This window comes from Pelophylax lessonae (genome assembly GCF_965119305.1).
Source record: "Pelophylax lessonae genome assembly, chromosome: 8".
Classification (NCBI taxonomy): Eukaryota; Metazoa; Chordata; class Amphibia; order Anura; family Ranidae; genus Pelophylax; species Pelophylax lessonae.
In genome coordinates this window covers 37,368,268-37,388,557 of record NC_138775.1, presented here as the reverse complement: position 1 = coordinate 37,388,557, position 20,290 = coordinate 37,368,268, and the positions used below count along the sequence as shown (strand labels likewise).

General features: G+C 43.0%; 1 protein-coding gene across 3 annotated transcripts in view; it reads left to right on the top strand.

Moving 5' to 3' along the window:
* The window catches only part of PLXNB1 (plexin B1), a 356,193-nt gene that overhangs the window by 240,236 nt on the left and 95,667 nt on the right, over positions 1 to 20,290 (top strand). For all 3 annotated transcript variants that reach the window (XM_082265197.1, XM_082265195.1, XM_082265196.1), the window contains exons 3-4: positions 4,224 to 5,355; positions 7,461 to 7,643. In XM_082265197.1, coding sequence (XP_082121323.1) covers positions 4,225 to 5,355; positions 7,461 to 7,643 — 1,314 coding nt within the window. In that variant the 5' untranslated portion in view covers position 4,224. The remainder of the gene's footprint in view (positions 1 to 4,223; positions 5,356 to 7,460; positions 7,644 to 20,290) is intronic.

Genomic DNA, 20,290 nt, shown 5'->3' with positions numbered 1-20,290 from the left:
AGACCAGTCAACCTGCACAAGCAGAGAGAGAAGCAGTGACCAGTCTGTATTATAGGAAGCTCCTGCAGAAAGCTTTACATTGGAAAACGGCACAGATCTTGAAAAAATGCCCAAAGAACACCAAGATTCAAATGAGAATACACATAACTCTTGTATTTAGACAAGATTTGCATATCTAGGAGTTAAGCTTTAATACATGGGTTGGGACTTTATTAGTACTGTAGCAACTTTCTTTTTTAAAATACATGTAAACCTAATTACTAAAAGCTTATTAAGATAGAACATGTAGTGCAATTTAAAAAGTAATTTTGAATATTTTCAAATTTGCAGCTCATGTTAAAACACTTTATAATGACTGCACCCTTAAAAATACCTGGAAAAATGTGCATTTATTTATTTTAAGTGAACTTATCCTTTAAGATCTTTGTGGAAGCGCTTTCTGTTATAAGGTGACAATTGTCTCTCATTTGTGCTACTGCATTGTCCCACTGCCACATAACCATCCGATAAAGACTACAAGTGGTCATTTAAAAACACGTTATGCAGGCATGGTCTGCTTGTATCCAAATCAGGACATGTGCCTTAAGCTGGGCCATCTTACCGAATGGGCACGCTGAGCAGTTGCCCGGGGGCCCTACTTGCCCGGGGGGGCCCCATCTGCCCATCGACCCAGCCAAGCATTCGTCCCGATTCCTGTGTGCATCCCACCGAACTTAGCAAGTGGCAAGAGCCTTTCGGCCCTGCACTGCTGTCAGGTCACTTGGACCGTGGAGCGGGAGCCAACAACTGCAGGAATGCCTGTCCGCCTCCACAGGAACAGCCACACACAGGACAGTTGAGTCTAAATCCCATCCGTGTGTGTGTGTTCACCGGACCCAGTCACCGAACTTGGAAGCTGTCTTTAGCCTTGCACTTTAGCATTTTTATTCTCGTGGGTGATTGTGTTGGCAGGGCCCCAATGCACTGCATTGCCCAGGGGGCTTTATTGCTCTTAAGATGGCACTGGCCTTAAGGAATTACAAGCAGCCATTACGTGTAGACAGGAAGTGGAAAAAGTTTGTAGAAGATCAGCAGCACTAAAATGTGGAAAACAAGTAGTTTAAAAAAATCAATTGTTTATTATATACAGTCTTTAGTAAATAATTCAGTAATTCAAACTCAGGAACTGAGCTGCTAAATCACTGCTGGGAGGGGGACCTGAGATGCTGAGGCACTGCTGGGAGAGGGAATCTGAGCTACTGAGTCATTGCTGATGGAGGAAAGCAGGGTGAGCTGGTCTGCAGAATCACTACTGAGAGCTGGGAACAGGGCAAGCCCAGCTGCAATAGATATCAGTGCATGTGCTTTAAATTTTGAGGATACATTTCTCCACTGTGCCTGCAGCTACAAAGATCAGTGGGGCTTGTTTAAAACTCGTTTACTGCATGTCAAAAGTATGTAAGTTCTTGAAAATCCTTAGCCTGACCACAGGTTAATAATAAAATGGGACAGGTAGAGTCTCCAAAAAATTCTTGACATAATTTAGTATATCAGTTAATCTGCATATTTGCAGCCCTATCAGCTTAAAACACTGAGAACAAATTAACTGATTTTATTTAGAGATCCAAGCAGCTCTGCCATTAGAGGCTATATTATATAGATTTATCATATTGACCTTTCTTCGCTCTAATACATTTCTAACATAGGTAGTGTGCTGCTTTAAGCTTTTAGTAAACCAAGCAGATGCCCTTTGTGAGTTTCTCGGCAGCCACGAAGGGACTGGCTAAGCGGTGGAAGTCAGTACTTCGCCTCTTACATTATAATGGCTCCCTCGTTCCCCCCTTTTGGAAAATGCTGTTTAATTTTTTTTCCATGGCTTCTTGCAAGCTCTGCCTCTCATGCACGCTAATATCCAATTTAGAAAAAGCCCTGAGTGAAAGCAATCTTTATACCGTGATACCTTACCAACTGGGAAAATTGGATTTCCTTCAAGTATGGCTCCTCCATTGTTATTTTCTTGTTAATTTATGCTTCAGATCTGGCCATTGCAATCTCAATGCTAGCCATTTTCAAAATCAAGCAGAATGCAATTCAATGAAAATTAACAGTGGTCACTGTACAAAACAGGTGAATGCAATATAAGCAGGGCTGCTGTTAGAAATCGCAGGGCCCCGTACAGACTACCTGGCAGGGCCCCCCCAAGAAAATATTAAAGATATATTTAGCTAAAATTACAACAAAATCACTATTATCAGACACAAATATAACAAAACTCGCATAATTCCTGCTAAATCTAAAAAAAAAAAAAAAAAAACTATGTTAAATAAAAAAGAAGATGAGATGAGAAAAATATACAGGCTGGGCAGTTGGAGCTCAGTGATCAGAGAGACAGAGAGAGAGAAACAAAGTTACAAATAAACTCCTGAGCAGAGATAAGTGCTGGGAGGGGGGCCCACACAAGGGAGGGGGGTTAGTGAGGGACGACTGTCTCTTTCTCAACAGATACAAGCTGATAGCAGGGAGAGGGACAGAGCAGATTCAGGTGCTGGAGGAAGATTTCTGTATTTGTTGTCCATCACTAATCCCCCTCTCTGAGTGGGCCCCCCTGTGTGCTCGGGCCCCCTACAAGAGGGCTGGTGGTCCCCCCCCCCCCCCTATCAGCGGCCCTGAATATAAGCATAGTAGTAAACACTTGTTTCAAAAACCTAAATATTTTTTTTTTTTCAGATAGAGTACAGAAGGGTTAGAGTTTTATATATATATATATATTTTTTGCTGTGTCCTCCCTGTGTGGTTTCACCTTTTCAATTCCTTTTGTTTCACTGTCATTGATAAAGAAAAATACTGATGGGAAAAACAAAATTTTACAATTGCCACCAAAATAGGAACAGTGGGGAAATTTTCTAAAGGGACACCTGAGCTGAATCTTCCCTTACATCTTGTATTTCTGGAACAGGAAGTGAAGGGAAGTCACTCCAATGGGACAATGGGAAATAAGTGATTTTTTTTCTGGTTTAGCCCTACTCCTTAGCCAGGAGCCAATCAGGGCAATGTGACAGATTCTTTCAAGCCCCCCACACCTACCATTCATATGCTTTACCACTGTTCCATTCAGCTACCTGAAGTGTCTGGAATGGAGGAAGCATGTGACCTTCTTCCCTTTTCCCTATTATACGTCTGAGTGGATACCCGCCAAGCCCAAGCACAGCACAACATGAAACTTACATAGAAAGGAGGAAAGGAAAAATCCCTGGTGCCACACATCCACGAAATCCTGTGGTAGGAATGAGAGAGACCTTTTAGGTGATCTACGGAAATACTATAAGTATGGGGGGTTGCCGTCATCCCTAAATAATAGAGCAATGTTATGTTGGTTCCTCAAGCCAAAAAATGGGATTGTGTAGGCAAAAACATAAATTTAAAAAGATTATATTTATTCAAGATTTTTACATACATAAAGTGAAAACAAATAAGGATAACAGTGGCGGTAGAAGCCGCAAATTTTTAACTTATACTTTCGTCTATTGGGTGATTCCGTCGTTTAAACTGTGGAGACATCCGGAGTGGATGTGAGTCAAACAGACGGTGTTCCGACGCGTTTTGGCTGCAGAAATTTTATAGCCTTTATCAAGGTATCACCACATTTTATTCTAAAAAAGTGAACAACTAAAGTATTAGTGATATAAAGATGTACATTGAAAATAGAAAAACATGTTACAGGAATGAGAGAGACAACCTCAGCTAGGATTTTGTGGATGTGGATTTCAGGGATTTTTCCTTTCCTCCTTTCAGTGATCACAGGAGCTGGGACTAGCACCATCTCTCGCCAGCACTCCTGCAGCAGACGCAACATTATCCACTCTACTATCCACTACGATCGAGCCTGAGCGGCACACTAACTAACCGTGGGTCACAATGAAACTTACATAATGCTTTCCAGTCTGGGCTTTGATAGGCATTCATGGTAGCAGAGGGCACAGGGAAAGCGAATGGGGTGGGGGATGCAGATGTTTTATCAAGGAACCTGTCACCTTGCCCTAAATCATCTGTCAGGCTCACTTAAATTTTCCTAGTGGAATGTGCAATAAAACTTGATTGATTTCCATTAACAGTATCTTGACTCAAGTTTACTTATTAGCATCAGTGTGGGCTGGTATTTTACTGTGTGCCATCTTTTTGGACTTTTGGGGGTTCTTTTGAAAATGTCTGAAACTAATGTATATTTCCTGTTTTTTTGTTGGCAGAATGATCATCATGCCTCCAGGAACTGTTCTCCTTACTGCTTTGTGTTTCCTTGGGACAACCATCACGGTCACACAAGCCTATGTCACGTTTTCACAGAACAAAACCACGTTCAACCACCTCACATTGGATACCAATACAGGGACTCTGTATCTTGGAGCTACAAACTATCTTTATCAGCTCACTGAGGACCTGGAGCTGGAGAAGCAGCCAGTACAGACTGGACCAGTTTTGGACAGCAAGGACTGTTTGCCCCCAGTGACTACAGAGTGTGCCCATGTACAAAACACTAACAACCACAATAAGCTTCTGCTGGTCGTTCCAAGTCAAAACGAACTGATAGTCTGTGGCAGCGTTTTCCAGGGTATCTGTGAAAAAAGACTTTTGGGATCTGTTGATGTTGTCCTCTTCCGACCAGAAAGACCAGTAGACTCCCAGTATGTTGCTGCAAATGACCCAAATGTCACCACAGTTGGTTTGGCTGGGCTTTCTAAGGATTCTACACCCCTTTTGTTTGTGGGGAGGGGCTACACAAGTAAAGGAGTCGGTGGCATTCCTCCAATCACTACTCGGAGCCTCAATGCGGGTGCTGAACCCCATTCAGTCTTCTCCTATGAGGAAACTGCCAAGCTAGCTGTAGTCGGGAGACTTTCGGAGTATAACCATCACTTTATTAAAGTCTTCACCCACCGGTCCAATGTGTACTTCCTCTTCTATCGTCGAGACTTAAAATCACCATCTCGGGAGTATAAGACCTATATCTCCCGTATCTGTCCCGATGACTCCCATTATTATTCTTACGTTGAGTTGCCTCTTAGCTGTCAAACAAAAGATAGTTTTAAGACCTACAACCTTCTCCAGGCGGCCTACATCACGCAACCTGGAGAACACCTGGCTAGAGGGGTTTTGAACACCAGGGGAGATGTGCTGTTTGCTGTGTTCTCCCAGTGGCACGCAGCATCTGGGAAGGTAAGCGAGGAGTCAGCATTGTGTTTGTACTCCATGGAACATATCGATAGACTTATCAATCGGACTAGAGACATCTGCTACACCAGGAATGGCAAGGATGAGGATAAAAGAGAAGTGGCCTACATAGAGTATGACGTGAAGTCTAACTGTGTTCACCTTCCTAATGTGAGTATTTCTTTGTGCGTGTAATTATGTTCTGGTAAAGTTCATTTCAGAATATGATCTCCTAGACCAGGGATATTCAAACTGTGGCCCTCCAGCTGTTGCAGAACTACAAGTCCCATGAGGCATAGCAAGACTCTGACAGCCACAAGCATGACACCCAGAGGCAGAAGCATGATGGGACTTGTAGTTTTGCAACAGCTGGAGGGCCACAGTTTGCCTATCCCTGCCCTAGACCATTGAAGGGGGAACCTCTTGATATTGTGGCATTGTTCTGATATTTGGTAAATCATTTTTGTTGTACAGCACTAGTTTACTTGAATTGTTTCCTCGTGGTCTTAATAAAATAAATTGGAGATGTGTTTATAATATGTTCCACCCATAAAAGCTTTGTTCAAAAAAGGTCTGGGGTTTAAAAATGCTTTGTCTTCTATAAATGCTTTTCCCCCACTTAACTAACATTTTCTGGTCAGCATATCCTCCCAGATGTAGTATGTGTTGGCATTCCTTTATCTTATGTATATATACAGGGCTTTTTTTTCTCAAAAATTAGGTGCAAGAACTCCCCCCTTCTGAGTCACCCTTCGTACCTGCCCCACTACCAACTTCTGAGCACGGTCCCTAGGTTCCACCCTATACCCACCTCCCTGTACCACCCCTTTAAGAGAATACAGAACCATGTATCATTCTGCGCTACTGAGTATTTGTGTGGAATTTAATATACTCCATCCTAGCAACATTAGACTCCCTCTAGCAACAAAAGACCCAGTCACACAACAATAGACCCCCCCAGCAACAATAGACCCCCCCGCAACAAAATACAACCCCAGCAACAATAGACCCCTCAGCAGCAACAACAGATCTCCCAGCAGCCAGCATCAATAGACCCTCCAACAGCCAGCAACAAACCTCTCCCTCAACAGTAGATCCCTCCCAGCAACCATTTACCCCCCAGCAACACAGGACCCCACACCAGCAACAATAGATATACCTTGCAACAATAGACCCCCCACCCAAAAATAGATCCCCACCACGACAATAGATCTACCAGCAGCCAGCATCAATAAACTTTCCAGCACACCCCAGCATTCCTTTCTATAAAATACATTCAGTGTTGGAGGTGCCGAAACTGCGTTCCCACGCGTTCCTGCTGAAAAAAAGCCCTGTGTATATATATATCCTTTATATGATGTGGGTTCAGTTAGGATTTTAGACCATTGACTGTGTGGATAAAAAATTCAAGGTAATTGTAAAGATAAGCAAGTCAGTATGGATTGTGTTGATTTACAGATGGTTGATAACTGTGAATACTAAGTAATCCACTGGATCCATTACTGTGGGTTATTTTGTAATATGATTTAATCACATAATTTGCCTTGCAGCACATGGTGAGTGCTTCTAGAATAGTCCCTCCTCTCAAAGTCCTAGGATAAAGGAAGGTACAGTTTACTTTTATATAACACATAATACTGGTGGTTCAAATCTTTATGGGGTCAAATTAAGGCCCCTTTCACACAGGGTGGACTGCGGCTGTGATCCGCTTGCTCAGCAGGGGATCTCTCCACTGATCCCTGCTGAGCAGGCAGATGACAGGTTTGTGTCCGCTCCTCTCATGCAGAGTGGACAGAGACACAGCCGGCTCACATCTATGGGAGGCCAAGAGTAATTGGACTGCCTGTCCATTTAAACCCGATGGGTCCCCATCTGTCTCTTTTTGGTGGATAATGATTGGATGTAGGCAGGTGTTAATGGAAACTTGTCTGTTCACACCTGCCACTCCATAGAGAAGAATGAAATTCTAACTGTGAATATTTTTCATTTGGGAAAAATTTTACTTATTGTAATGTGCATTCCAAAATCAAGCATAGAATTCAAAACATTGCCATGGCAATAGAACCAAATCTACCAGGGATTTCATAACAATTTTTCAAATCAGTAATGGTACTATTGAATGCTCTGAGGAATGATTTTTTTTTCATGAATGTTCAAACAAAATGATACTGTGTAGGATAAGCTCAAGCCCGTAGACTGTCTACCATAACTACGCATGCCATTAGATCTAGATGACCTTTTCTGAGAATTTATTTTATTTTGACTTTCAATTACAGGACACTCTTGAAGCTTATCCATGTGGATCTGACCATACACCAAGCCCTATGGCCAGTTGGGAAGCCTTGAAGGAGACCCCTGTATTCGAGAGTCCCTACGCACGGCTCACCTCCATCGCCGTCAACATAGAAGAGGAGCACACAATTGCTTTTATAGGTGACAGCAAGGGATATCTTAACAAGGTAAGTGACAGAGAAAAATCAATGGTGGATATAAGGTATTTGAAGCTGTTTTTTGTAAAAAGATACTGTAAGAATGTTGGTTTTATTCTACAATATTATATATATATTATTTTATAGACAATAACTATAGTCTAACGCAGCCTTTTTTAACTAGGGTGCCTTCAGGTTTCTTCAGGGTGCATAAAAAATTGCCGAAAATTGTAGGCAAGCTGGGGGCGGGGGGGAATTAACCCTGCCTTTTAGTTACACAAAGCAACAGGTTTTTATTGTGTACCATTACAACCTTGTAATGGGCAGCTTCTTAAAAACCAATGACATCATCAGTAGATAATGAGGACAATGCGCAGCTGTCGGCATCCTTGTTTGACCCTCCCCTGCCCCTCTCCATTAGCACTGGGATCATATTAGCTGAGGGTAAAGGAAAAAACTGAGGAAGAAGAGAAACAATGGAATACTAGTCAGTACCAGTGTGCAAATGTGCGTTTGCTTTGGAAGAATAAATCACCTCTAACATTGGATGCCCTACGTTGGGTGTCCTACGTGCTGCTGCATAGTATACAACTATTCGTTTTTTACATTTTAGAATAAAGTGCCTCGAGATTGTGCCTTGATTGTGTAAAAGGTGCCTTGACTGAAAAAAGGTTGACAAACACTGATCTAGCACTATTTTATGAAATCAAGAAGACATCTTTTTCAGGAACTAGAAGTATGCTAAATAAAAGGGAACATATTGTCCACACAGCAGCCAGTCACATTCTAGCAGTAATTGTTTGGGTTGGAGCATAGCAAGTTGAAAGCTAACAGCTAATTTGTTATTTTTAGCCATGCCCCTGTTTTGCGTTTTTTTTTTGGTGGACCAATACTCGAATGTTAGCATGAAGCTATGTTAACGGGTTTGCTGGGATGTAGTAATAGAGTAACAAAAGGACTGAAATACTTTTCTTGCTAGAGAAAATGCTGCTTAAAGTTCCCTTCCATGATGATTACACATATGAAGGAAACATTGAAAAAACTTTCCAGTCTCAGCGAACCCCTGCTAAAAATTACTATATCTACAACTCATGATACATTAGTGTGATAGTCATTTGGAAAAATTCTCCCTATGCTTGTGGTCATTGGGAAGAATCCCCCCTTACAGATAGCTACAAAGATCAATGGTGTCAGTGGGAACTTATCTGAGAGGAAGAAATTGCGCATTGCTCAAGGAACCTATAACAAACTCTGGAGGAACCCTAGGGTTCCATGGAACCTTGGCTGAGAAACCATGGTCTAGACACTTGGTCTTGCCAAAGTGGAGAATCAACCAGTTAGAACTTAGATCCTCTCCTCTGCTTTGACAGAGTTCACATAACAAAGTATACAGGACTTCTGAGTTAAAGCAGCACTCTGGGAATCAGACAAAATCTACCCCTTCAGTGGGGCAATGAATTTTGCTATATTGGTTCCATAAGTGCAAAAAAAAAAAAAAAAAAATACACTATATTACCAAAAGTATTGGGACACTTGCCTTTACACGCACATGTAATTTATTGACATCCCAGTCTTAGTCCGTAGGGTTCACTATTGAGTTGGCCCACCCTTTGCAGCTATAACAGCTTCAACTCTTCTGGGAAAGCTGTCCACAAGATTTAGGAGTATGTCTATGGGAATGTTTGACAATTCTTACAGAAGTGCATTTGTGAGGTAAGGCACAGATTTTGGACAAGAAGGCCTTGCTCACAGTCTCCCTTCTAATTCATCCCAAAGGTGTTCTATCAGGTTGAGGTCAGGACTCTGTGCAGGCCATTCAAGTTCCTCCACTCCAAACGCACTCATCCATGTCTTTGTGGAACCTTGCTTTGAGTCCTGACCTCAACCCGATAGAACCCCTGTGGGATGAATTAGAGCAGAGACTGCGAGCCAGGCCCTCTTGTCCAACATCAGTGCCTGACCTCACAAATGCTCTTCTGGAACAATAGTCAAACATTCCCATAGACACACTCCTAAACCTTGTGAACAGCCTCCACAGAAGAGTTGAAGTTGTTATAGCTGCAAAGGGTGAACCAACTCTATATTAAACCCTACGGACTAAGGCTGGGATGCTATTAAAGTCCATGTGCGTGTTAAGGTAGGTGTCCCAATATTTTTGGCAATATAGTCTATATACACGTTAGTCTTGATTCTAGTGAGCTGATCACTTCCTGCACTATTATCAGTTAAATTTTTCCAAACTACCTATGTGGTCTGCAATATACCGTCTGTTATGGAGAACGGAAGGGTTCTGTAGTCCTACAGCACCTCTACCTAAGGTAAAAATGCTTCTTCTCAATAAATACTGTACAGTTAGTAAATGTTGTCACCGTACAGCATGAAATGTTTTACTGGCAGGGTCACCAGGTGAAAATAAAGATAAAAAAACCCTGAAGAAAGAAAATAAATGCAGCCACCACATCTGGTACGCTATAAATATATACAGTATATTACATTTTTTTCTTCGGTAGATAAGCTTTGCCATAGATGTATGTTGACATTTGAGGACAGCTTTAATTTAATAAGCCCAACTGTGGTCAGGAGGAGGGGGATCTCTGACTATACTGTGACATACCAATACCATTGGAGAATTATTGCAAATGGCAGAGGAAGATCAGAATACAAACCTTATATACAGTCTGGACCTGCTTCCACCATTAGGAACATAAGCAGCTGAAATGTATTTAAATATACAAACTGGCTTATATGGAAGAGCAGTTTTAGACTTGGTTCACACTTCTGCGACCAGAAAGTCAAGCGACTTTGCCAGGCGACTTCCTGGCGACTTGAGTACTACTTTGATAGACATAAAGAATAGAAGAGAATAGAAGTCGGATAGACATCGCCTTGAAGTAGTACAAGAACCTTTTCTGAACTCGGAGCGACTTCAGTAATGCTAATTTGGTCAGCTCTCTTTGACTAACATGGGGTTTCACATGTCATGTGACTTGGGGTCTTATAGGTCGAATCCCTAGTCTCAGCAGTGTGAACCAAGCCTAATGGTGAGCTTATAAATTTAGATTAAATTAGAACTAAACCCAAAACTTTTTTATACATTTTGGATAGAGTAAGGGAGAGTTATAACTAGGGATGCACCAAGATGTTGGGCGCTAGATAGAAAAAAAAGTGCCGATAATGGTCGCCAAAAATTATCAGACAAAAAAGTGCAGATAATGGCCGCCAAAAATTATCAGACAAAAATGGCGATAATGGCGAAAAATAAATTTATATTCATTTAAATGCATGATAATAATAAAAAGTTGAATATAATACAGATATATATAAATATACAGGCGTTTCCTAAAAAAAAATTAGAATATAACAAAAAAGTTAATTTATTTCAGTACTTCAATTCAGAAAGTTTGAAATTCTTATATTTCTCTTTTGTTCATTGACGGACACAGCTCCTGTCATTCTTGACCATTGGGTTATACTGTCCCCTACAGGAGTAGGACACTAGGCAGAAAAAAATTCTGGTTACACCCATGGGTAGTCCCAGGGGGTATACTCCCTCTCTCTGCTGTAGTCACTCAATTTTTCTTTTTGCCTAGTCAGGAGTAAGGACCTTGTTTCTTGCTTGGATGTTTGGTCCTGACAAAATTTCTTAGATAGACAATTTTTTCCAACGACCTTTGGCCACACACTCCCTGGTGCGTACCTTTCTTCAGGGTGTCCGAAATTTGGTTCCTCCAGTGTGGGCTCCGTTGTCGCCTTGGTATCTTAGTTTGGTGCTTTCAGCTCTACAGAAGCCTCCCTTTGAAAATATTTAGGAGATTTCCCTGCTTACGCTGTCCCAGAAGGTGGCCTTTTTGATGGCTATCACCTCTGCGCACAGGGTGTCGGAACTGGCGACGTTATCCTGTCGCTCACCTTATTTGGTGATTCACAAGGATAAGGGGGTGCTTCGCCCCTGTCCATCATTCCCTCCTAAGGTGGTCTCTGACTTTCATTAGAATGAAGACATTGTGTTGCCTTCTCTATGTCCCAGGCCTAAACATTGGAAGGAAATTGCCTTGCATGCCTTGGGTGTGGTCCGGGCAATTAGGGTGTACTTGGCAGCTATGGAGTCTTTCAGGAAGTCAGACTCTCTATTTGTGCTCACGGATGGACCTCACAAAGGGTTGTCCACTTCCTCTGTGAACATTTCAGGATGGATCAGACAGACAGTGGTTCAGGCCTATTCCTTCAGGGGTCAGTTTCCTCCCTTCCCTGTTAAGGCGCACTCTACTCGGGCACTTAGTGCCTCCTGGGCTTTCCGTAATCAGGCGTCAGTGACGCAGGTTTGCAAGGCGGCCACTTGGTCGTCGGTGCACATTTTCACAAAGTTTTATAAAGTGGATGTGTTGGCATCTGCGGATGCTTCTTTTGGCCCAAAGGTTTTGCGGGCTGCTGTTAAGAGGACCAGATCCTCTTTTAGGGTGTACTGTTTTTTTCAGGGGGGCTCCAGTTGTTTTTGATTGAGCACCTGTTGCCTGGTTGGCTACTGTTTAGCCTAAGGAATTTTTTGCTGTTTCCCACCCCTCGTGTTTGACACTGCTTTGGGACATCCCAGTGGTCAAGAATGACTGGAGCTGTGTCCGTCAATGAACGAAAGAGAAAATAGGATTTTTGACTTACCGTAAAAAATCTATTTCTCTGATGTTCATTGACGGACACAGCACCCTCCCCTCTGTGGAGGTATAATTCTCCTGACACTGCTTGTAACAAAACTGAGTGACTATAGCAGAGAGAGGGAGTATACCCCCTGGGATCGCCCATGGGTGTAGCCAGAATTTTTTTCCGCCTAGTCTTTCACTCCTGTAGGGGGCAGTATAGCCCAATGGTCAGTGGAATGACAGGAGCTGTGTCCGTCAATGAACATCAGAGAAATGGTTTTTACGGTAAGACAAAAATCCCATTTTTATATAGATGCTTTACACACAGTGTGATACATTTCAAGCACTTCTTTCTTTTCATTTTGATGATATGGCTTACAGCTAGTGAAAACCCCAAATTTAGTATCTCCGAAAATTAGAATATTACATAAGACCAAGGATTTTTAATACAGAAATGTTGGCTTTCTGAAAAGTATGTCCATGTACAGTATAGTATGGACTCAATACTTGGCTGGGGCGCCTTTTGCATGAATTACTGCATTACTCGCCTGACCTAAACCCTATAGAGAATCTGTGGGGTATTATCAAAATGAAGATGAGAGACACCAGACCCAACAATGCAGATGGGCTGAAGGCTACTATCAAAGCAACCTGGGCTTCCATAACACCTCAGCAGTGCCACAGGCTGATCGCCTCCATGCCACACCACATTGATGCAGTAAATCATGCAAAAGGAGCCCCCACCAAATATTGAATGCATACTATACTGTACATGGACATACTTTTCAGTAAGCCAACATTTCTGTATTAAAAATCCTTTTTTTAATTGGTCTTATGTAATTTGGGCCGATATTTTGTACATTTAAAGTTTTGAAAAATAAAGACATTTTTTTTACACAAATCTGGTACTGAACATGTTAATTTTTGTTTTAATGCTTAATGGCGGGTTTGCTGGCACCCTGTGATGGGTGGCTGTCTGTCTGGCACCCTGTGGTGGGTGGTTGGCTAGTACAGGGCCTGTGGGCGGCTGGCTGGTACAGTGCCTGTGGCTATCTGGTACAGGGCCTGTGGGTGGCAGGCTGTCTGACACCCTGTCTGTAGGTGGCTGGCTGTATGGCACCCTGTCAGTGGGTGGCTGTCTGTCTGGCACCCTGTGGTGGGTTGCTGGCTGGCACCCTGTGGTGGGTGGCTGGCTGGCACTCTGTGGTGGGTGGGTGGCTGGCACAGGGGCTGTGGTAGGCAGGCTGGTACAGGGCCTGTAGCTGGCTGGCTGGTACAGGGCCTATGGATGTGGGTGGTTGGCTGGCACCAAGCTGCTGTGCTGTGATACACTCCCGCGAGACTAGTCCCGACTCCAGACGAGGCTGTCCAAGGCAAGGGAGGCGGCAGAATGGCAGAATGACATCACAAAAATATCGGCAATATCGGCCAGTTCCAGGGCCGATACCGATATATCAGGGAAAGCGCATAAAGACCCTCGATATATCGGCCTTTCCAATAATCGGTCTATCCCTAGAGAAGGGAATCTTCTTCTAGTAGGTGTTCCAAAAGATACAAGCGATTCTGATTGATCAGTGCCATCACCAATAAGCGCTTGCCATTTTGAGCATTATGATGGATACTCTCTCCGGGGGGCTGTGTATTGGGATCTGGAGGGGTGGGCAGGATATTTCGAGATAGTTCACCTCTTCGTTTTTTGTGAAAAGGTGAACATAACCTTTAAGCCAAAAAACAGTCATTTTCATGGCACAGAAAATACTCTACTCTCTACTCGTCTAAATCACAAGGAAAACGAAATGTTAATCCCGGCTTCCAGAGGGGGGGTGACCTGTGATCTTTGTTAATGACGTTGTTGTTTCCAGCCTGTGGCTGACCTTGTGGCCGTAAGCAGCTAATTTGTTCTCAACCAAATTCCTGCAGCCTGTTCACCTGAATCAAATTATATTATGACAATTTCCTGTTCACACGGGTGGCGAGAGGAGAAGAAGGGGGTCTGCAGGGCTCAGTCTTTGGGATGGCGGCACAGCGGCATACAGATCAGTAGAGGGATAACTTTACAGTTCTAAAACAAAAAAAATGTGCTTATTGAATAGCATAATATGGACCCATTTAAATCTTTAAAAGAGTAGAGGTGTGTAGAGCTGCATCAACATCCATTTTCCTTTGTGCCTTCACATGGTTTTTGATGCACATTTTCAATGCCTTGTTGAATAAGGCCGGGTTTACACTAGCTGCGTCCGCAGCAGGGGGACCAGTGCGTCCTTGTTCCCTGTTTCAGGTGCAAACCAGGTCTGAATTTTCGCATGAATTCAGACCTAAAACTGAGCCAAAAACACACAGGACCCTTTTCCAATGCAGATCGCAGCCACCCCAGAGGTGTGTGAACCGGCTCCATTGAGAGCCAGTCACAGTCTCCTGTCATGCGAATTGGATGCGGAGAAATCCGCATCCAATTCGCATAAATGTGAACCCAGCCTAAAGAATTTGGAGCGGATAGGGTTAACAGCCATTGATTGCCTCGTTAATACCAATTGCCAACACATCAAAATGTATTATGTGTTCAGATGTACTGCCATTGATCTCCTTGGGCCTCCAAATGCACTACAATGCAGAAAAAATATATATGTCGTATTTTTCAAAATGCACTGCAGATGGGAGCAGACACATTGGGGTTGAATTACTAAAGGCAAAAAAACTGTTGCACTCTGCAAGAGCAGTTGCTCCACAATTAAGTAAATGAGCAGCAGCTCTGCTGACTTCCATCATCCAATCATGTGCAAGCAAAAATACTTTTTTTTTTTGTTTTATTATTATTATTATATTATTATTATACAGGATTTATATAGCGCCTACAGTTTGCGCAGCACTTTACAGTGTGGGGGAAGACAATACAGTTACAGTATTCAATACAGGAGCAATCAGAGGGCCCTGCTCGTTAGAGCTTACAATCTAGAAGTCCAGGAGCAACTGCACTTTTTAAAGTGCACAATCTTTTTGCCTTTAGTAAATCACCCCCATAGTCTTTATTAATCAGAGGGCCCTGCTCGTTAGAGCTTACAATCTAGAAGTCCAGGAGCAACTGCACTTTTTAAAGTGCACAATCTTTTTGCCTTTAGTAAATCACCCCCATAGTCTTTATTATAAGGAATCACAAAACGTGCATTTTAGCTTGTTGGAACATGCGCATTAAAATGTAAATGTTTTAAATGCGCATTTACTTTGACCATATTACATAATGTAAGAGGTTTGCCCTATAGGAGACATAATACAGATCATTTCCCGTTTTTTTTCCTACACTCCCTTGCCACCCTACTCACCACTAGCCTGGAAGATGTGATACCCCCCAACCACAATACAGCACTCAGTGGTGAAACAGCCAATCAACAGCTCTGAGCACCATCAGGTAGGGGTGGGGTAAACCATGTTAGTCTGTGTATATTTCCAGGAGGTAGTGTGAAATAGCACAGGGAAGGTAAGTACAGGTTGCTTAAAGCAGTAGAAAACCGCAGTGGTTGAAAAAAAAAATCCCCTGCAGGGGAATGTTATAATGTGCTAGTATGCATTGCTTACTAGCACATTATGAGACTTACCTTAGAATGAAGCCTCCAGCACCACTCTGTCACCGCTGAGAGGGCTGACATCTTCCCTCAGTCTTTCCTCCGGGTTCGCATCCTCCGGCTACATGGTGGCTGGAGGCGCAGTGCACATGGGAGCCACCATTTACGGCACTGGCTCTTCAGTTCCGGCACTGTATGCAGGTATGCTGTGCAATTTTAGGAGATATTCACAAGCCTTACTATAGGTTTGTCTGTATGTACAAGTGATAGAATAGAGTTTACTACCACTTTAGGTGTACGGTATGCTAAAGTGGCATCTCAGTCATTATTATTGTATGTCACATATGTTTTAGCATGTCTTAAAGAGGAAGAGAAACAAACACTTATCAGACCATGAAGTCCCCGCAGTTCTTTGCCAAGCTACCACTCTCTGGCGGCACCATCTTGGATAAGGGAGCCAGCTGTGACTTCCTGATGTTTCACAGATGGCTCCCCACTGGGCAGTAGCACTGTGTGGGCACCATGGTGGGTAGAGACAACTCTGGGCTTTCTATATTTTTTTCAGGTACATACAGTATAAAACACAACAATTTTTTGCAGTACTTTACATATATTTTACAATTAGATTAGGCCCTGCCCTCAAGGAGATTACAATCTACGGTCCCTATCTCACATACAATTACATAAACTAGGGCCAACATGAGCTGTTTAATCTACCAGCATATTTTTGGAATGTGGGAGGAAATAATAGTACCCAGAGGAAGGTCATGCAAGCGGAAGATAGTGTCCTGACCTGGTTCGAGCCGGAGACCCTGGTTCTTCAAGGAACACACAAAGGTGGACGAGAACCCCTAAAACTCCCAGCTGGACAGAAACAGATTTGGGGATTATGGTGGAGTCCCGGACTATTGGATCAGAAGTTCTAACTACTAAGCAGAGTTGTATAAAGTACTCGAAACCCATACTTGAGTAAAAGTACAAGTGGTCGATCAAAAAGTGACTTGAGTAGAAGTGGAAGTGCTCGATCAAAAAGTGACTTGAGTAGAAGTACTAAAGTATTCAACATTTTTTGTACTTAAGTATTGCAAGTAGTTTTGCTACTCAAGTACTGAAAGTAAAAGTACCAGTAGTTTTGGAAAAAAAATTGCTACTCAAGTACTGAAAGTAAAAGTACAAGTACTGTGTTATGTAGTTATTAAAGAAAGAAGTCAAAAGTTTGAACATCATATTGTTTTTTTATTATTTCAAATGCAGCTTTTATTTATACATACAGTAGCATTTATTTTCGTATGCGCTGATTTACACATGACATTATACACATTTTTTTGAACTTCATGAAACCTGCCATCTACTGTTCTGGCAGTGGTAATTTTTATAATAGTAACGAGTAACTATGCAGCACAAAAAAAAATTATTGGAGTAGAAGTATTGAAATCATCAATAAAAAAGTAGTGAAGTAAAAGTGGAAGTAGGAGAAAAAAATTCTACTCTAGGAAAGTACAGATACCGCCTTTCGGTACTTAAGTCCAGTAGTGAAGTAGTTCTACTTAGTTACTATACATCTCTGCTACTAAGCCACTATGCTGCATGCTTTTGTATAAGATAAATAGGGGAAGTGTGCTGGATAAAATAAAGTGAAGCTGCAACCTTGGATCCAAAATAAGGAAAATTGTACATCAATGCATGCTTTTATACCCCAATAGTCAAGGGACCCCACCTTAATTCCCAACTCTGCTCCTGTCCACCTTGGAATCTTAGGTGTTACCATCCACCTTTGTGTGTTCCAGCTTCTTCTGTTACATTCTCAGTATTATAAAATGAATAAATAATACAGCAGGGATGGTGGAAGAAGGTGCAATGAGCCAGAAACTCATCAGGGGTCTAACCAATGGAATCTCCAAGAGACAGACAAGTCTATTAGGTGGTTTAACTCTTCGCCATCCAAACACTGAAATATCAGTTTTGGATGGCCCTATTCTTCAATTCCTTAAGTTCAACTGCAAATGAAATATTGGGCAGATCTTATAATTCCTTAATTGATCAGTTTTTGGATAGAACATAGTCAATCTTAAGAAGGTTCAACCATGTTAGATAAATTAGTAAGATGTTTATACTGTATGTGTCTTTCAAATTCCTAATAATTCCACTGAATGCTCATAAATTATTCCAGCACAATTATGTGTAACTTCATCTAATTCTCTGAGCAGAAATGACATCATCACGGGCAAGTCTTAACACCCAATATTACATTTGTGTTTTGTCTTACAAGGTGGGTGTGTTGGCGGGAAAAAAGAAGGCATAGTTTTTGGCAATTAATGTCTAAGTTTAAAGGAAAAGCATTATCAGTAAGCGTATATTTTGGGTTGTTATTGTAATGTTCACTGTGATATGGGGTTGCTAAGCTCAAGGGTAGATGCATTTTGTATAGTGAGTCCACATCACATGGGAGTTACATTTAAGGGCTTGGTAGCCCACTTTTGTTAAAAGAAAAACAAAGTTCATTAACTTGCCCATACAGTGGTTCCAGCTTCACACAAAACAGTATTAACCAAAAATGCTGAGCCACCTGGCTCTTCAGTCAACAGCACTGTTGCTCGCTCTGTTCTCCCTGACCTTGGGCTCCTCCGACTTGCTCAATGTGTTCTTGCAGTACTACTGCTGAGGCTCCACTCCTGGCTTCAGTGTAAAAATGCATCTACCACTGAACTGAACACCTCCATATTACAAATGGTGGAGGATGCGGGGAAAAACAAGATCTCAGTTGCCAGGAGTAACTGCAGACTTGCATTCCTCAGGCAGTTGGTTACACCTCAAGCAGGATACTGGCTGTTGTACCTTCCTTGTTGCAACTTTTTCCCATCCTGCCAGGAAATCCTCAATCTTCTCAGAAGGCTCCAGGGGTTGCATGTAGTTGGAGCCTACAATCTCAGCCTCTTGCGCTGTAGTCTGGTTCTGCTTGAGCCATTCCTCCAATGTCTCGTACACCACCGAACCCTCAGGTGGAGACATTTTCTCAGATTGCAGCACATCTGAATCACCGTTGCTTGGAGCTACTGCACACACATCCCTATCAGCTAAAATAAATGCTACCAAGTGCATAAGTCCATAGCAACTTCAAATTCTAGCAGCGACGTTCCCTTCCTGGGGCTATTGGGGCACCCTTACCCCAGCCACCCACCACAGGTTGCCAGACAGCCAGCCATCCACCACAGGGTGCCAGCCAGCCAGCCACCCACCACAGGGTGCCAGCCAGCCAGCCACCCACCACAGGGTGCCAGCCAGTCAGCCATCCACCACAGGGTGCCAGCCAGCCAGCCATCCACCACAGGGTGCCAGCCAGCCAGCCACCCACCACAGGGTGCCAGCCAGCCAGCCACCCACCACAGGGTGCCAGACAGCCAGCCATCCACCACAGGGTGCCAGCCAGCCAGCCACCCACCACAGGGTGCCAGACAGCCAGCCATCCACCACAGGGTGCCAGCCAGCCATCCACCACAGGTTGCCAGACAGCCAGCCACCCCACCACAGGGTTCCAGACAGCCAGCCACCCACCACAGGGTGCCAGACAGCCAGCCATCCACCACAGGGTGCCAGCAAGCCAGCCATTAAGCATTAAACAAAAATTAACATGCTCAGTACCAGATTTGTGTCAAAAATTGTCTTTATTTTTCAAAGCTTTAAATGTACAAAATATCAGCCCACATCGGCCGATACCGATACGTTGTGACCAAAATATCGGTATCGGTATCGGCCCTGAAAAAAACATATCGGTCTATCCCTACCCAGCACCCTGCGCACAAGAGTCCTCAGTCCAGATGCATGCTGTGGGCTGGTTCTTAAGGGGAGTTATGCAAATATCAAAATGCCGTGATGGGTGAGAATCAGTCTGGAAGAGTGGATGTTCCTAGGCAGGCTGTATTGGCATGCATACCACCTTAGGTAACCCCCCATATGTAATGCTGAGCCTTCTTTATTAAAACAACCGAAATCTAATAAATGAAAGGGGCAGGCCAAAGACAGTGAGGCTGGGCAGGAAAGGGCTTGATAATGCTCCATCTAACTTGCTGCAGCTTCCATTGCACACTGTGAGAAGCTCACAGCATGCTGTGAAATCAGAGCAAGCAATTTCAGCACAAGAGTGAAGTCTGTACAACTGTGCAAGAAGACTGAAGGGAAGAATGCAGTTCAGCTTTCAATCCAGCAGTCTTCTGGTTGGTCCGTTTGCATCCCAACATATGTTCCTAATGCATCTGTGCTACAGAACATGAAAACAATGCAAAAAAACATATTGTAGATGTGAATACATGTTACATGGGCTTCTTTAGTACAATGTACATTAACGTGCAAGTGTTAATGGACGACAATGTCAATGGACCCTTAGTCCCCGTTCACACCGGAGCAACTTGTCATGCGATTTGACAGTTTAAAACACAGGAGACCTGACAAGTCGCGCTAGTGTGAATGGAGTCTTAAAGTATATGTGCAC